Raw genomic sequence first — 16,968 nt, forward strand, 5'->3', positions numbered from 1 at the left:
AACATTCAAAAACCAGTTGGAGAACACTTCAATCTCTCTGGTCACTCAATTACAGACCTAAAAGTTGCAATATTATAACAAAAAAAACTTCAAAACCAGACTCCAGCGAGAGACTGCTGAATTGGAATTAATTTGCAAACTGGACACCATTACATTAGGCTTGAATAAAGACTGGGAGTGGATGGGTCATTACACAAAGTAAAACTATTTCCCCACGTTTATTTTTCCCCCCTACTGTTCCTCACATGTTGTTGTCAACTGCTGGAAATGGCCCACCTTGATGATCACTGCAAAAGGTTGTTTTTTTTCCCTCTCCTGGTGGTAATAGCTCACCTTACCTGATCACTCTCCTTACAGTGTGTATGGTAACACCCATTGTTTCATGTTCTCTGTGTGTATATAAATCTCCCCACTGTATCTTCCACTGAATGCATCCGATGAAGTGAGCTGTAGCTCATGAAACCTTGTGCTCAAATAAATTGGTTAGTCTCTAAGGTGCCACAAGTACTCCTTTTTTTTTTTTTTTTTTTTTTTTTTTTTTTTTGTAGTATGTATACCTGTAAGTCTGGACACTCCAGAGAAGTTTGAAGCAGGGCACACCTGGTTATGGTTTACTCTGGCCTCTAGTAATAAACACACATGTCTGTGGAGTGTCCAGACTGCAAACTAGTTAGCTAACAGCTCCAGTTAAACAACTGTAGATTACTTACGTGCCTGAATTCTCCTTTTCCTAGTTCTGTCCTTGCACATGCTGCAGCTGGGGCCTATTTTTATGAACTCTGTCCACCTGAAACGCTTCCCTACGTATAGATTCTTCGTAATATTTGATGGCTTCTGGGGTGTATCCAATCATAGCAGGGTCCAGTGCCCAGCCATCTTCCACCACTCACACTCTCTCTCTCTCTCTCTCTCAGTGCATTACTCTTTCTGGTTCTGTTATCCTCTTAAAAGACCTTTATCATCCAGTTGCCTGCCCCACTCCTTGGGGGCACTCTCTTTCTCACTTGCAAAGAGATGCAGAGAAAAGCCTCGGCCTCCTGCTACGCAGTTGATTCACTGATGTCCCATTCTCCCGTAGCACCCGCCTGCCCCCACCAAAAGCCATGATTTAAATGCGCTGGTGGTGACAATATAATCCGTAATGCTGATATTTACAAATCCTTGCAAACCCTCACAGATGGGGGAAGGGAGGTGGTATCCTCACTGTACAGCAGAGGTGGTGACCAGAATGAGTCTGAGCCTAACTTAAAGCTCCTGGAGTTCATGGCTCGTAGTGCTGTGATCAGACCACTAGCCCACGGCTCTTATTAAAGGTGTTTGCCATCTTAGGGGGATGCTGCGGGGTGTGTAGTACCCCTCTCCCTGCCCATTGGGTCACTGCTGCTACCTCAGTATTTAAATATCCTCCTGTGTTTCTTAGCAATCAGATGATGAATGTGTTCTCGACCTTGAGCTGATCACTGACCTTGTGCTCCAGATCGATGCCCATGGAGAGCCAGGTAGGTGCTGAATTACTTTCTCCCTTGCCTGGGGTTTTGGAAGATGGGGAAAGAGCAGGTAGAGCCTGGTCCCTTTGCCAAAGCAGATCAGACTCATAAAATAGGGCTGGCTCCTGCAAGGGGCTGGGCATCCTGTCTTTCTCTGTGGGCACTGAAGGTACTTGGCAAGACCAGCCCTTGATCCTTGTATTGCCAGGGGCTTGCTGGCTGAGAGCACTGTCTTCTGGGCCCTGGCAGTGGAACAGCCACAGAATTGAGGTCAGCGGTGCCTGAAAGCACCCGTGTGAATGTGTCACCAACCCCTTTGTACTGGATCTGCTCTCTGAGCCCTTCTACCCTCAGGCAGCCCAGGGTAAACCCTATTACCATTAGTGTGCGGCTGCCATGTGCCTGGGGCTTCTGTGAGCTACAGAGAGACCCCATGTCTGGGATTCACTGAGGCTGCAAGAAGATCTGAAGAGTTTGTTAGCAAAGGATGCAGGCACTGGTAACCTCTGAGTCTGCATACCGTAACAAGAGTGAGCCAAGCAAGTGGATTTGTGTGTAAAGCGTTGCCATGTAATAAAAATGGGGTGACATCCCCAAGTCTCTTGAGGTCGCACCAATAGCTATAAATCAGTTGGCATGTCTGTCTCTTGGGGATAAAGTAACCTGCTATACAAATGCACTGTGCAACTTTGCATCCTGTACGGGAGAGTAGTGACCTTACTTTCTTGAGTCTCCTGGAGCGTGCAGCGTGGTGTCTGGACACTGGGTAGAGTGGTGGTTACTGTGTTGGCAAATAATATTTGACTTGCATGGCATTTCTCAACATGGGTTATAGGGCTTCAGAGATGTAGACGCACTGTACCACAGAAATGAAGCCACCCCAGGACTCCCCGGGGTCCCCAAGCTGGAGGGGTGGCTTGCATGTTGCTGTTTGTCTGTGATCTGTATGGGCATGTGTCTGACGGGTTTCAGTGATGATCAGTCCTGATACAGACGTGGTAACCTGTTAGTCTCCTGTTCGTGTTTCTGGGTCTAGACAGGGAAATACCTCTGTGCCAGGTCTCCCATACTCCAAGGAGTCCTGGGGAATCCCAGTAAGAGTCATGGAGTCTGTCTGCAGCTTGGAAAAGAGCCCCATGCATCTCTGTGTTGCCTGTTTTGCTCTTGATCCTTTGCAGGTGGTGTCCTCTGCTTCCTTCCTGGCTGGCAGGAGATCAAAGGAGTGCAGCAGCGCCTGCTGGAAACACTCGGCTCTCAGAACAGCCGGTACCTTGTCTTACCAGGTGAGACGGCATTGCCAGGCCTCTGCTCTCTAGTGCTTGGGGGAGAGGGAGAGATGGGTGGGGCTGAAACATGGTATTCTAAGTAACACTTCCAGCTGTTGCTGTCTGATGCAGAATCAATTTGGACGCATCAGACACACTGGTAACCCTGCATGTAACTCTGCATTTGGGGCAGATTGCCCGGGCCATGTTGACCTGGCTGCTGCTGAGGCCTGTGGGGAGGTGAGGGGGACAAACTCACTCCCTGTCTGCCATCAGGGAGCCCACCGAATACCATGTTCGCTGTAGCTATGTGCTGAGCTCCTAAATAGTGTAGCAAGGGGAATCTCCACCTATGAATTCCAGGGCCCTTGAATCATCTGCTGTAAGCTGGAGCCAGCACAGAGCTCTGCTGGGGCCAGGGAATTGGGCAGAGTGAGGGCTGGGCGTGTGTGATTCCTAATTCTAGGTGCAGCTTCACACTGCGTATGTAACTTAGTTCTTATCCCAACGGGATATTTTAAAACATTTTTGCAAAATAGTGCTTCATATCTGGTGCCTTCCTACCACATGCCGAATGGCCGAGCTCCATAACCAGGCTGCGGCATGCTGAGATGTGTGAGCAGGAGATGCTCTCTTCTGAAACATGCTTGCTTATATCCGGGCCAATTGCTCCACTTACCTGTTGTTCTTTGGGGCCCGCAGCATGCAAGCCCATCTGCTGTCAGGAATTTCCCCGGGTCCCTGAGCCATAAGAGGAAATGTGTGGGTTGGAGTTACAGGCCTTTGGCTGCAGCCCCTGCTGGTCAGGTGGCATTATGTCTTCGCTGAGACAGACCCCATCCCCTAAGCGGGCCCAGGAGGAAGAGCAGGGCGGAAAAAGTGGTGTCCTCTTTAAAAAGTGGAAATGCAAGAACCATGCATAATGGAATTTCTTCACCTGTGTGTGGGAGTAAGTACATCTCCTACAGCCCAGAGGCCTCGGGAAAGTCCATGTGTGTGCTCTGTTCAATCGAGGGCAGTGGTTTTTAACTTCTTCTTTTTTTTTTTTTTGCCGACCTCTAAAAATTTCAAATGGAGGTACCGACCATGGAAAATCTTTCCATTGGAAATCTTAGACATAGTCTGCAGACCCCCTAGGGTCCACAGACCACAGGTCAAAAGCCATTGTTCTATAGTAACGACAACGGATCCCTTGGACATAGTCTGCAGAGCCCCAGTGGTCTGTGGACCACAGGTTGAAAACCACTGATCGAGGGAACCTCTGCCTGGCAGGAAGTTCTCAGATCTCCAGGTGCTGCTGATATTTTTTAGGTCACAGAGTTTGGAGTGAACCCTTCCTATCTGCAGCACCTGGAGTATTTTGCCATCTGCTGTTTCATTTTACTGTGCTTGACTCTTCCAAAGTTTGGTTTTGGGATTATTGGAGGATGCAGTGAGGGGTCTGATGAGTAAGCCTTGGTTGGCTGTTTGCAGTAATGCCAACATTAGAAACAGCTATCTTTGCATGTGATGGCAGTGACTCGCCCCAGCCTCTCACAGGGGGCTGCGAGAAGGTGCCTACGTGAAGGAAGAGCATGAGCAGTACAGAGAGAGCTCTGGAGGGCTGAATAGACCTGACCTCCTCCCTAACTGGTGCTGGTGGGCAGAGCAGGGCCGGGCTAACTCTGCACTTTCTCATGCCAGTGCACTCCAACATCCCCATGATGGACCAGCAGAACATTTTCCAGCGGCCCCCACCTGGAGTGAGAAAGATCGTCCTGGCTACCAACATTGCTGAGACCTCCATCACCATCAATGACATTGTGCATGTGGTAGACAGCGGCACTCACAAGGAGGAGCGCTATGACCTCAAGACTAAGGTGCTGGCTCTTGTGTGTCCCGTGTGCATTCATGGAACAAGCTGCAGCTGATGCATGATTCTTAAAGCAGCATTTGAGATGTCCCCCGCCTGCTATTAACTCATGGCTTGAATTGCTGATTCACTTTGCATGTGATCTCTGCAGAGCAGGGATAATGCCCCCTCCTCTCCTCCCCCCTCATCTCAGAGGCAGGTCAAAAACAAAAAAATCCTTCTCAGGCACAGGTGATGGTGATTGGTTGCGCAGGGAGCATTGGCTGTCTGAGCCACCTCCCTCCCAGTGCACAGCCCACCCCAGTGTGCACCGGGAAACTCACCCCTGAACAAATCCTATTGTCTGTGTGCCACCCTCAGTAGATCTCCCTGCCTTACAGCCCTCCCTAACAGACTCCCATCAGTCACTTCCTAGTAGCCAAACCAAGCTGGCTGCTGCTCCACCAGCTGGAGCGAGCGCTGTTGAATAGTGGCATGAGGCAGGCATGCTTCTGCCGCACACTTGGCTCCCAATTGCCCAGACATCGAGAGACTGAATAGGATTTAAAGCAGGTTCTTAATAGGTTCTTAATCAGCATAGCACTATGCCCAGGTCCCCAGGAGCCCCTCTCCCTGGAGTCAGCAGCATTCAGCAAGGCTGAATCAGTGTGCTGGTTCTCAAATGAATTTTTGCTGTGGCTGCATGTGTGGCCACAGCAAATTCATGGTGGCCTCAGTTATAACAGTTAAAATATACGATTGAGAGCCTGGTCCACAAGTCGTGGTGGCCGCGCTTGAGAATCACTGAGCTAAAGGATGCTGTTGAATATTCGGGGGGGAGGGGGGAGTGTGCAGACTTTGTCCGGCAGATGGCGCCAAGCTTGGCGTTTCCCTTCTGCTCTGCCAGGGATATGAGAGAGAAGGCTGTGAAGAAGGAAGGCAGGTGCTAACCTTTGCACAGCTGGCTCACGTGCAGATCCGGCTTGTTGGCTGCTGTCATTGGAGCAGGGCAGTACAACGGGAACACGGGTTCCATTGAGACCCGTTTTAAACTGGTGGGAGAGCTTGTGTGTTTATGGCTGCCGTTTGGCAGAGATGTGAAATCAAGGTCCCTTCAGCCCAACTCTGGAGTTTGCCTTAGTGGAAGGTAAAGGTCCCAGAGTTCTTTCCAATGCCCCACCATAATGCTGGGGGGTGGTGTGTGTCTGAGATGCCAGGGTTTGTATGAAATGTACAAGCAAGGTCCTTGCCCACGCTGCGATCAATTAAGGATTGTTTTATCCAGCTCTCCCCTCCTCCAAATCCCCGTGTAAGTCTCTACACTTTACATACCTAGCTTCCCCTGTTGCTTGCTGCAACATTCTTCATTGCTGCTCCTGATTAGGTGTTCAACCCTAGAGGCAGTTGCATCTCGGCGGTGGGTACAGTTACTGTGTCTAGTCCCTATAGCAGGTTGCTTGCAAAGCACTTTGCCCCAAAAGCGGGGGGTGTGTGGGTGTGTGTCACTAACTGGCCCAGGACTGAGGAGAATGGGGAGAGCTTCCCAGCTCCCGCAGTGGGACTCTGCACACTAGAGAACCAGCTTGCCAGCTAGGTGACGCGGAAAGCTCTTGGGGCAGGGGTTCCTCAGGTCTCTGGGCTAGAGGGGGAGCTTGGTGAAACAGACTAAATCGCAGCAGGAGCACTTGCCTCTAACGCTCCTCTTCCCCCAGGTCTCCTGCCTGGAAACGGTGTGGGTGTCAAAGTCAAACGTCGTGCAGAGGCGAGGGCGTGCTGGCCGCTGCCAGTCGGGCTTTGCCTATCATCTCTTCCCTCGCAGCCGCCTGGACAAAATGCCCACTTTCCAGGTCCCTGAAATCCTGCGCACTCCCCTGGAGAACCTGGTGGTGCAGGCCAAGATCCACATGCCGGAGAAGACGGTAGGTGTAGCACATGGCTAGGAGACCACAGTGCAGGCGGAACTCCCTCTGCCAGCGTGACTCTGCCTGATCTGTGCCCCTTCCAGTCAGTGGTTTTGAGCTCAGGTCTGCAGGCAGTAAACAGGGGAAATCCAGGGTGCTGCAGCTGATAAGTAGGTCGGGTGTTCTCGGAGAGTTGGTACTGAACCCGTGTGCCGGCACCATGCTTAGGGGACCCTATGGTCTTGTCCATGGATACTCATTAAAGATCCTGTTTGCCTGAGCACTGATAATTTCACTTTGCCTCCATATACTCCCTTATAATGTCAGTGAGCTATAGTTTTTGCTGTCTCTTCCTGCCCTAAACAGTAGTGCTAATGCAGGGAGCCCCCAGGAAGGAAATGTGCAGATTAGCCAGGGTTAGCGCCCGGCATACGTAGCGCCATGCGGAAATGCAGAGCACTGAACTCGGTGTCCCTGCGGGTAAAGAGGAAATGACATTCCAGTGTTTCGATGTAGAGCAGCCATTTCTGGGCAGCGTGGAGAATTCTTCTGCCTCTAACCCTGCATGGGTCAGAGTTGATGCTGCGCTGGGGGAGTCTCATGTTGTCTCTGCATGTGCGTTGCAGGCAGTCGAATTCCTCTCCAAGGCTCTGGATAGCCCTGACATCAAAGCTGTGGATGAAGCAGTGATCCTCCTGCAGGAAATCGGTGAGTTAACACTGAATGTGGAAAGGGACAGGAGCCACAGCTCCAGTCCAGATGTTAGATGCTGGGCTTGGGACGGGATACTCTTGCTCTGGGTTGGGGTGGGATCTCAACAATGCATCTGAGCCCTCGATCAGAGCGGGGAGTAGCTGGGACCATTCCAGCCATATTCACTTAGCTTGTGCTGATCTAACTCTTGATTTTGCGCACTGCTTTGCTTATTGTGGTAGAGGAGACTCCAGGTGAGATCAAAAGAGAGGGAGGAGAGCGGTGGTTCCAGGAGTTACAGCTGGGTGCTCAGCTGACCATGTGGTCATCTTGCAGCCCTTTCGCTCTTTCCTAAGAGTCGGAAGCTGCTGGGGACTCAGTGACTCCCCCAGGGCAATGTGGTTCTGAAGGTTTGTGGCTGGAACCCAGGGGGCCATGCCCATCCTGGAGGTGACTCACTGGCTGGCACCCCAGTCTCCTGCGTCAGGTTGCTGCACTCAGCAGGATGTCTCTGCAGGGTCCTTGCCCTGCCTGCTGAGCGGCACTATGTCTGAAACCAGTGGCCTCCCCTTCCCTGTCCTGTCGGTGCTGCGGGGAGGCTGATGGATGTGCCCCTGAGCATGGTTCTGTTGCAGGAGTGCTGGATCAGAGGGAAGCCCTCACCACGCTGGGCAAACGCCTGGCCCAAATCTCCACAGACCCTCGACTGGCCAAAGCCATTGTCTTGGCATCCATCTATCGCTGCCTTCATCCGCTGCTCGTCATCGTCTCCTGCCTCACTCGGGACCCCTTCAGCAGCAGCCTGCAGAACCGAGCGGAGGTGGACAAGGTGAGGGCCGCCTGCTGGGGCCGTGGCAGGGAGGGGGCAAGGAGGGTTTATTGCTCATCTAACTCATCTTCCTGGCTCTAGGCGAAGGCCGTTTTGAGCAGAGAGAGTGGGAGCGATCACCTGGCCTTTGTCAGGGCTGTGGCAGGCTGGGAGGAGGTGCTGAGGCGCAGAGATAGCCGTGCCAGAGATAACTACCTGCAGGACTACTTCCTCTACGCCCCCAGCCTGCGCTTCATCAATGGTGAGTCCCACAGGCCCCTCCCACCGTCAGAGCCCAAGGGTTTGGCTCAATTGGCAGGAACAAGTACCATGCAGTAGAGGCCCTGCATCCTAGGCCCAAGGGGCGAGAGCTTGGCTGTCATGGGGGTGGGACTCTGGGCAAATCCCTCCTTAAACTAGACTCCTGCTTGTGGGCGAGCCCTGACTTTGGGCCTTTGAGTGACTGCACAGCTGGGCCTCCTGCCCTTCTGCACAGGAACTGCCAGAGAGCCTCGGGCCAGGTATTTGCCTGTGACAGCGAGTGAATCGGCCTCACATGACCCAGACAGGTGTGGGTGCTTCCGCGCAGACCCTCGGGAGTCCGTCTGTCTCTGACCAAGGGAGCCCATCCTGTTGAGGGAAGGGAGCAAAGCTGGGGCTTACAAAGGGGAGGGCAGCAGCTCCTGTGCTGAGAGCTGGGCGCTTATGCCTGGCCTGACTCCTCCCCACAGGCCTTGTCAAGCAGTTCTCTGAGAACATCTACGAAACCTTCCTGGTGTCAGCGCCCGCAGACTGCACCATGCCCTCTGCGGCCTGCAACCAGTACAGCGAGGAGGAGGAGCTGGTAAAAGGCGTCCTCATGGCCGGCCTGTACCCCAACCTCATCCAGGTAGGAGCCCTCCAGTGACTGGGAGCTCCCTCCTTTCCTTTGTGGCTGCCCCAGTCCCAGGACTCAGGAGGCTGCCTGCACTCCTGGGCATTGTGGCCCCACCCCACAATCTCCTGGCTCCCTGGACATTGTCCATTTGCACAGTGTGTGTGAGAGGGTGGGGCTGTGGTCTGGAATCACTCTCCTTCCACTGGGGCTCTGTGCTCATGTCTCTGTTGGTATGGGGGGCAAATTGGTACAAATTGCCTGCTCCCCGTCCTGTGTGACACAATCAACTCCTCTCCCCCGCCCCCGCAAATCTCTCCCACTGCCAAACCAGCCAGGCTGTCTGGTCTCCAACACAGGCCTGTGCTTGTCCAGCCATGGCTCACTGAGGTGATGGACAATTCCTCCCCAGTTGAGCTCCCCAATCCTCTGCCTCCTGTGATGTGCTTTGCAGCAACCAGGGCTGGCTATCGCAACTTCTTCCTGCCCCCAGCCATCCTCTGCCACCAGCAGGGAGAGGGCAAAGCTGCCACAGCAGCTCAGGGTGTCCAGGAGGGAAACCCCTGCTCAGGTCTTGCGGGTTGCCCTCGATTCCAGCAGCACCTGGCAGGCCTGTGTATAAACTGACTCTCCTGCTTGCTGAGATGCCTTTCCTGTTCTCAGGTGAGACAAGGCAAAGTGACCCGACAGGGAAAATTCAAGCCCAACAGTTACTCTTATCGGACAAAGGCTGGCACCGTCCTGCTTCACAAGTCGACCATCAACAGGCAAGTGGCGGGTGTGAACGCGGGGGCAGATGGTTCTGGCGCATGTTGAGGCCAGCACCGCGGGGAAGGGAGTGAGCTCCCCTGGACACTGGGGCGGGAGCCTCCTCGTAGGTGGGTTTGCTGGGGCCGCTCTCTTGCTGTTGTTCCGAAGAGGAGCTCTGCTGTTCCAGGGCTGCCTGGTCTCACCCTTTGGACAGGGCCGTCCCCTCCAGGCCCTTCGCTCTGGGCTGAGCCTGGCGTGATGTAAGCGGCAGGGGTTGGGGGGGCGGGGAGCAGGGACCTGCATGTGGGTTGGCAGTAACCCTGCTTTTCCTGACCAGGGAGGCCTCTAAGCTCTACAGCCGCTGGCTGACTTACTTCATGGCGGTGAAGTCCAACGGTGGGGTCTTTGTGCGGGATTCCTCCCAGGTCCATCCGCTGGCTGTTCTGCTCATGACTGACACGGACATCCACGTCCGAGGTGGGTGCTACGGCTGGTTCCCCCTGCTCCGCCCGTCACACTACGCTGCCGTTCTGCCTCCCCGCCTCTGCTCCGTCCCTGCCCCCTGTCCGTACCGGGGGGTAAACTGAGGCATTTGTCAGCGCAGGAGCTCTTGCGCCTGTGTGAGCTCTCCCCATTAGCTCCTGGCAGAGTTAACCCTTTGAGCACCATGGAGGCAGTGGTTACTTACCTATAAACTGGTCTACCCACACCATCCAGCTGCTGGAGCCCACGCACCTGGCCCATGCTCCCAGCCTTCCCCTGCGTGCTCCCAGTTCTGTGTCCTCTGCCGCCTGCATGGTTGGACTCTTGCTTTGGGCTGGAAGCTGGTAAGATAGATACACCGTGGCTTTCGGACCATTCCCCTCAAGCTGGCTTAGAGCTTGAGGCAGGAAGGGCTGCCAGACCCAGACGGTGTCTGAATAAGCAGGTATTTGTGAAATGTCCTGCTCGGCAGCTAACGTTTCACAAGCTGGGCCCAGTTCCCGACAGCTCGAGGGCCTGACGTGTGTGGAATGCACCTGCAGGAGGTGGACAATGGCTTCTAGCCTAAACTCGGTCACTTGCTGCTAGAGGTGGGGGCTGGAGCTGAGGAACAATTTCTCCTCCCCAGGGAGATACGGCTTTATCAGTTCAGATGGAAGCAGTACCTCAGCAGGCCCCAGGGTCTGTACATCCTTGGGAACGTAACCTCCTGTTCATGGCTACTGCAGCCTTTCCCAGTCCCTCTTCCAAGGCAGCAGCCTGGAGTGAGTGAGGGTAAAGCCATCAGTGAGGTGCCAGGCCCTGGTGAGTTGCTTCTCCCTGTCTTCCTTTCGTGTGTGCACAGACCTCGAGCTGCTCCTGTGGGAAATGTGTGGAGGAGCCTGAGCGCTCTGGCAGGTGAGCACGGCTTGCAGAGGGGATCTCAGACTTTGGCAAACTGAGGGCAGGGGGTGGGTCTGCACCAATCTCTCCTGCTGCAGCGGCAGGGGAAAGGCTGAAGTGCATTTTGACATGCTGGGCCCAGTCAGCTCCATCCTGCTGCTTAACTCCACTCAACTGCTCCTTTCTTTTCCCCCAAGATGATGGCTGGCGGGCAACAGTCTCTCTGACTGACAGTGACCTTCTGGTGCTGGAAGGAGACTCGTACACAATCCGCCTCTTGCGTGATTTCCGTGTGTCACTCTCCAAGATGGTGGAAACCTGCCTGTGTTATGAAATGTCTGCTATCCCGGGGGACCTGCACCATCAACACAGCCAGCTGCTTGACATCTTGGTGGATCTGCTCAAGGGACCTCCTGGCAGCTTTGGCGCCTAGATAGAGGTGGAGGATTGAGCGTGGGGACTTGTAATTTGTATAAAGATGTTCACAAATGTTTATTTAAATAAAGTTCTATTTATCCCTTGTGAAGTCATCTCTCTCCATCCTAGAAGATCAGTGTTGTCAGAATCTCCTGCTGTTGGCTCCGGGCATGGTCATCGTGTAGGAGGAACCAGCACCGCCCTGGTGTCGGCCGCTGCTGAGGCACAGAGAATGGACTGGAAGTGCTGATGCCCCAGAGTTCAATGGAAAGCCACTTCCTCTGTTCCAAAGGTCATCGTAGCCCCTGAACTGGAAAGGAATCGACATGGCTGACTCCTGCAACCCTTCCGTTGCCTCCACCCTGCGGGGCATGCCCAGAGCAGCTCTCAGCATAGGCAGAAGATGGACTTTCAGCTCATGGCTGTGCCTGCACTGAGGGTCGGGGCTAGCCAGAGCGGAGCTGGCAGCTTTGCTGCAGGGTGGTGGTTTGTCGTCTTAACTTTCCACTTGCTGAGCCCAGCCTGAAGAGGCAGGAGGGAGAGCGAGCCCTGGAAGGGGCTGGACCCAACATTCCATGCAGAGGGCATCTCTGAGCCTGTAGCGGCTAGAGGCGGTTTCCTGCTGCACAAATCAAGCTGTGTTGGCATTAGGAGTGTGAGATGTTGTGTAGTTTCTATCTGCCTGTATTTTTGTCCTTTTTTGCTTTTTATTTTTTTAAATTTCTTGTTCTCCCTCTGTCAAGGAGGCCAGCTCCGTGTAACCTGTGCAACCCATAAAGCGATTGCAGATGCCACTCATTTTGGTAGCCCGTCTCCTTGAGTAATGCTAATCCCTGTTTTTCTATGATCTGGGACCAGAGTAGCACAGAAGCAGGGTTCTGTGACTAACGCACAACGTTCTGAGGCACAAGCTCTCATCCCAGCTCTGTCTCAGTTCCCTGTCTGTTGATGAAGATAGCAACCTACCTCACAGGGCTGTTGTGAGGATAAATTCACTCATGTCTGTAAAGTGTGTGAGATGGGTAGCTGGAGAGTGCTACAGCTGAGCTGGTATCTGACAGTGGCTTTGCAGGTGATGTCTGTTATGCTGGTGAAAGTCCTGTATCCTAACACTGCAGGAGCCTGCCTTCTAGTACTACTGCTGATTTGCCCATCAGGGAAGTGAAAGGTGGTCACTGGACTTGCAATTTATTTTTATTTCTACTGTTCTTTGTAACTAAAAAGAGATTAACATTACCCTAATTGCAGCTGGCAGAGGCATGTGTGTGATGGCCCAGAGTCTAGTTTATGTACAGGGCACAGTATTGTAACTGGATTCTGTTACACTTCTAATTGGGCTGGTAATAAGCCACTAGGAGCTCCATCCTCCCACACAGGAGCCAGCAGCTTTCCTGGTGTGAAATAACTACAGGAGCAAAAACTAGCCTGTCATTGCCTTCAGTGCTTGCACTGGGCTACAACTGAAGCGAAGACATGAAGCAGCCCCTTGCCAGTGTAATTGAAGTACTCCCTCGGGTGCAGTGGAGATGGAATCACTCTGCTCTAGCTGTGGGCTGAAGCACAGGGGTGGGAAAGCTCACTGGAGACCTGGATCAGATGTCATTGTTGGCAGTGAGCTCCAGAGAGAAGTTACTCTAGCTTCAGCCTCTCTTCAAGTAACTTTGTTCAGAACTGCACCTGAGGGAGGGGCTGTCTGAGGCAGCCTGGTGGTCCTGGAGCCATGCAAAACTTTTCATCTACATTTCACTTGCTTGACAGGTTGTCACAATAATTTGACCAGTGTTTTACTTTTTCAGCCTGTACAATAAACAGTATGGTTTTTCCCCTTCCAGCAGGTAAAAAAAAAACCAAGCTATTGTCTAAATGGTTCAGAACTAGTGTGATATTGGGATACTTCAGTGGCTGTTATGTGATACTGGATCTTTTTACAACATTAGATTAAAGACAATAAAAAGGGATAGAGTAGTAACCGGTTCTGTCCTTTATTAACCCCTGTATTCAAAGCAGATTGTTCTCTTGCTACAGACTGCAGCCAAACAGGCTAGGATATGGTGCCCAGCTCCATATTTTGCTATATCAGTGACAATGGGAGGAAAGAGGCAAAGCTACCATTAAATCACATTGCTGAACTGATGTGTGTGAATGGAGCCTGTCCCATACTGCCAAAAGGTTACATAGCTCAGGGGTGGCTTGTAGTCTCAGCCTGATTTCAAGTGCAGCAGGTAGAGGTACTAACAAACACTTGCAGTGTGGAAAGTTCCTGCTGCCCGATAGGGTGAGTCACTTGCTAGGCTCATCAGTGTATATCCCAGTTGATTTCCTGCCAGTGCAGGGGCCCGTGATACATAGGGCATCAGACTAGATGATCTGGTGAGTCCCTTCTGGGCTTAAGTTCTATGAGTGACAGCACTTGCCCATCTTCCTCATTCATTTCTAGTTTTCACACAGACCATGCAACCTTAGCCCATTGTTTTACCATTTTCAGTTGAGCCACGCCTCATGGGGTCCAGGTGCAGAGGAGGAATAAAAGCAACTCTGTGTAATTAATTCAAACATTTAGAAGCTGCACCTGCAAAATAGGAGGCTTAAGAACAAGGTGGAGGAAAACTGCTGTAGGCCTTCATTTTTCAAAGTGGTAGGTACCTGACTGAGCAAGCAACCTGAGCCCTGACTTAATGGCCTAATTGGCTGCTCCTTGGGGGCACACAAATGTTGACAACAGTGTTCCTGCTCTGTAAACAAGCTGGACAGAGGAGGGACTTAAGGAAGCAATTTCTATCACAGCCTTGCCGCAGCCAGGAAGGGACCTGAGGAGTTTGCACCTATGCTGTTTACTGATACCTACGAGCAATATCAGCCTGTTAACCTGATTGTCTCCTGCAATCCTTGACCATGCACAATGCAAGAGCTGCAGAAGGGACCCTAATCAGAATGCTTGCACAGTACAGAAAGCTGACTGACAGGGATGGCTAGAAGGGCTAGGCTGAGGACAGACACCTAGCAGCCCTAGTTGGCCTTTTGTGAACCTACACACTATAGTGAAGTGTGGTGTCTCCAACTTCCCTCTCCATCCTAGGCACTATCACCTGAGTCAGTCTTCTTCAGTGGGCAACCCATTTTATCTATCTATTGAGCCTCCCCAGGCTACAGCTGCACCCACCTTGAAGAGCAGCTGGAGCTTGTCCCCTGTCCAGAAAATCCTAGACCTCAGAGGCTGCTTGTCTTGTGGGAGAGAAGAGGGTGAGCTTACTGCAGTCAGGTTCTTTCACCATACCTGTGTTACCCCAGCCTTGACTATCTAGGGCTTGCTATGGGAGTGTTACTCAGCAAGTGAAGCTGGCTAACACTCCCTGGTGGCTCCATATTCCCCACCAAAAAAAAAAAAAAAGACCAAATGAGGTCAGGCAAAGGTAGGAAGGACCAAGCCCCAGCCAGCTGTGCTTACAGTGGTGGGGCACTACCTCCTGCTAGTTGACAGAAGGTGGTTTTAAAACCAAGAGGCAGGCAGCAGCTTGCATAGGGCTCACAAAAGGAAGAGGAGAGAAGCTGTTAAGGGCAGGATGAAGAGAGCAGCTGTTTCCCCACCACACAGAGCACTAGGCCTTGACTTGATAAAGGAACAAAAATAACAACTCCATGCAGGGACCTGGCGAGGTTTCATTTGGGCACCACTCCAGGGCCTTAGGATCCAGATGCAGAAGGTGCATAATTGAGTTTCTAAAAACAGCCCAGCCCAATTTCTGCCCCTCCCCTTTCTTCTAATTCTGCCTCAGCCTCATTTGCAGCAGTGCTCAACACCCACAGCTCCCAGTTGGAAGAGTTGCAGATGCTCATGATGGCTGGAAATCTGGTCACTGAGCTTTAGATCTCCAAAGCAACTTTGCCAACATTACAGTATCCACAGGAAGTAAGATTTACCCCATCTTCCATATCAGGAAACGGAGGCCAAGATACAGTAAGTGACTTGCCAAAAGTCACAGAATCAGGTTCACAGCTGGGAGTCAAGACTCAACTTAGGTTCCAGTTTGCTGTTCTGCTCACATATTTCCTCTCCGCTCCCTGTAGCACAGGGGAAGCAACTCCTGGTGAGAAGCAGCACCAGTGACGCTGAAGGAAACGTGACAGTCCATTCTCCTACCACCCAGCCAAGCACACCACAGGTCAGAGGATTGTTACACTGTCAAACGGGCTCCCCCGATTAAGCCATTTATATAGCACCATCAGTGCACGGTGCGTTAGGATCTAAGCGAGATCCCCATGTCACAACTACATTGTATTCACTGTGGAGGTCGGTCCAGAGAAGAGGGGAATATGGAGGCTGAGTGACTGACTACACACAGAGCTGGAGATGCAAATACGGCAGGAGAATGCATGTACCCTGCTCCTGCCTCTGCCCGTGCTGTATTTACTCAGCAGCAGCCTAGGATTTAACCCACCATCCAAAGAACCGGTTTGTCTCCCAGAAAAATATCAGCCCCCAAAGAAATGCAAATTCACACTGGTGCCAAGGTTGAACATCTAGAAGCTTTATTTCAATCCTTTACAATAATAAGAATCACAACGTCAAATCAGGAAATGTTGCTAATGGAGACACCAGTCTTGTACAGTCAACAAGGAGGGTGAAACAAAGGCAGAAGTAAACCAGTACGAATTCACTCCCTGGCGTCAGTACCAGGGGTTTGCACTCCCCCTCTAGTATTCTACCACCTCTCCCAAGTAGCTGGAGTCTCAGCCTTTACATCCATGCAATAATCTCCCCCCTCCCATCAGCACCCTCTAGATTATAGGAACATCTGTATCACTCAACATTACAGCAACAGTTGGCTGCACAGTCGCTGCCAAAACTGGACAGCTCCATGCTCTCCTCAGTCATTATGGTGCATCTCATGTGACACGGAAGGAGCCTCTGCATAATATTCCTACAACACAAAAATGTTTATACTTAACCCTTAGAGAGCATCTTATACACACTAATCCTACCTCACACCTCCACTGGGAGGTTACTATTATTATCCCCGTTTTGCAGATGAGGAAACTAAGCCCGAGAGGTTAAGTGATTTCCCAAGACTACAGAGGGAGACAATATCGAAGCCAGGATTGGAACGCCAGTGTTCCTTGCTCCTAGCCCTGTGCTCAGAGCATACCTGCCTCTCAGTCCACCCCCCTCTCCTACTTTCCTTCTATGCCTTTTCCACCATGTACCTATGTTAAGGGATTACTGAGCCTTCAGGCAATACCAAATGCCGGAAAGGGAAGTCAGCAGAGGGCTGGAATAAAGGAGTCTTGACTGATCTTACACTGGATGCCATCCTGTATTAAGTGAGACTTTTGTGAGAAGGAAAATATATATATATTGTAGCTAGATTGTCAGTGGCAAAGGGCAACAAAAGGTGGAGGATGCTTTCCACAGCTTTCTTCCATAGTTCTACATTTATCTTGGCTTCTACTGCTTGTCAAACTTCTCTGGGAAGCAAAGAATCTTCTTGTGAATTCCCCTCCCCCCCCCCCGCCCCACACAGAAACTGCCCTTGGGCAGAGTGACAAGATGGGGGAGGTCACATCTTTTATTGGACCAAC

The 16,968-nt window shown here is 51.9% G+C and overlaps 1 protein-coding gene across 9 annotated transcripts in view; it reads left to right on the forward strand.

Moving 5' to 3' along the window:
* The window catches only part of DHX30 (DExH-box helicase 30), a 41,988-nt gene extending 28,642 nt beyond the window's left edge, over positions 1-13,346 (forward strand). For 8 of the 9 annotated variants that reach the window (XM_074946492.1, XM_074946491.1, XM_074946496.1 and 5 more), the window contains 11 exons: positions 1,421-1,499; positions 2,666-2,770; positions 4,436-4,611; positions 6,296-6,502; positions 7,111-7,192; positions 7,813-8,006; positions 8,088-8,247; positions 8,717-8,874; positions 9,523-9,630; positions 9,951-10,086; positions 11,172-13,346. In XM_074946492.1, the coding sequence (XP_074802593.1) occupies positions 1,421-1,499; positions 2,666-2,770; positions 4,436-4,611; positions 6,296-6,502; positions 7,111-7,192; positions 7,813-8,006; positions 8,088-8,247; positions 8,717-8,874; positions 9,523-9,630; positions 9,951-10,086; positions 11,172-11,407 (1,641 nt within the window). In that variant the 3' untranslated portion in view covers positions 11,408-13,346. Of the gene's footprint in view, positions 1-1,420; positions 1,500-2,665; positions 2,771-4,435; positions 4,612-6,295; positions 6,503-7,110; positions 7,193-7,812; positions 8,007-8,087; positions 8,248-8,716; positions 8,875-9,522; positions 9,631-9,950; positions 10,087-10,720; positions 10,886-11,171 lie in introns of those variants that run through there. The other variant, XM_074946493.1, reaches the window with a different exon arrangement.
* Positions 13,347-16,968: the final 3,622 nt, after the last annotated feature.

This window comes from Natator depressus, chromosome 2 (assembly GCF_965152275.1).
Source record: "Natator depressus isolate rNatDep1 chromosome 2, rNatDep2.hap1, whole genome shotgun sequence".
NCBI lineage: Eukaryota > Metazoa > Chordata > Testudines > Cheloniidae > Natator > Natator depressus.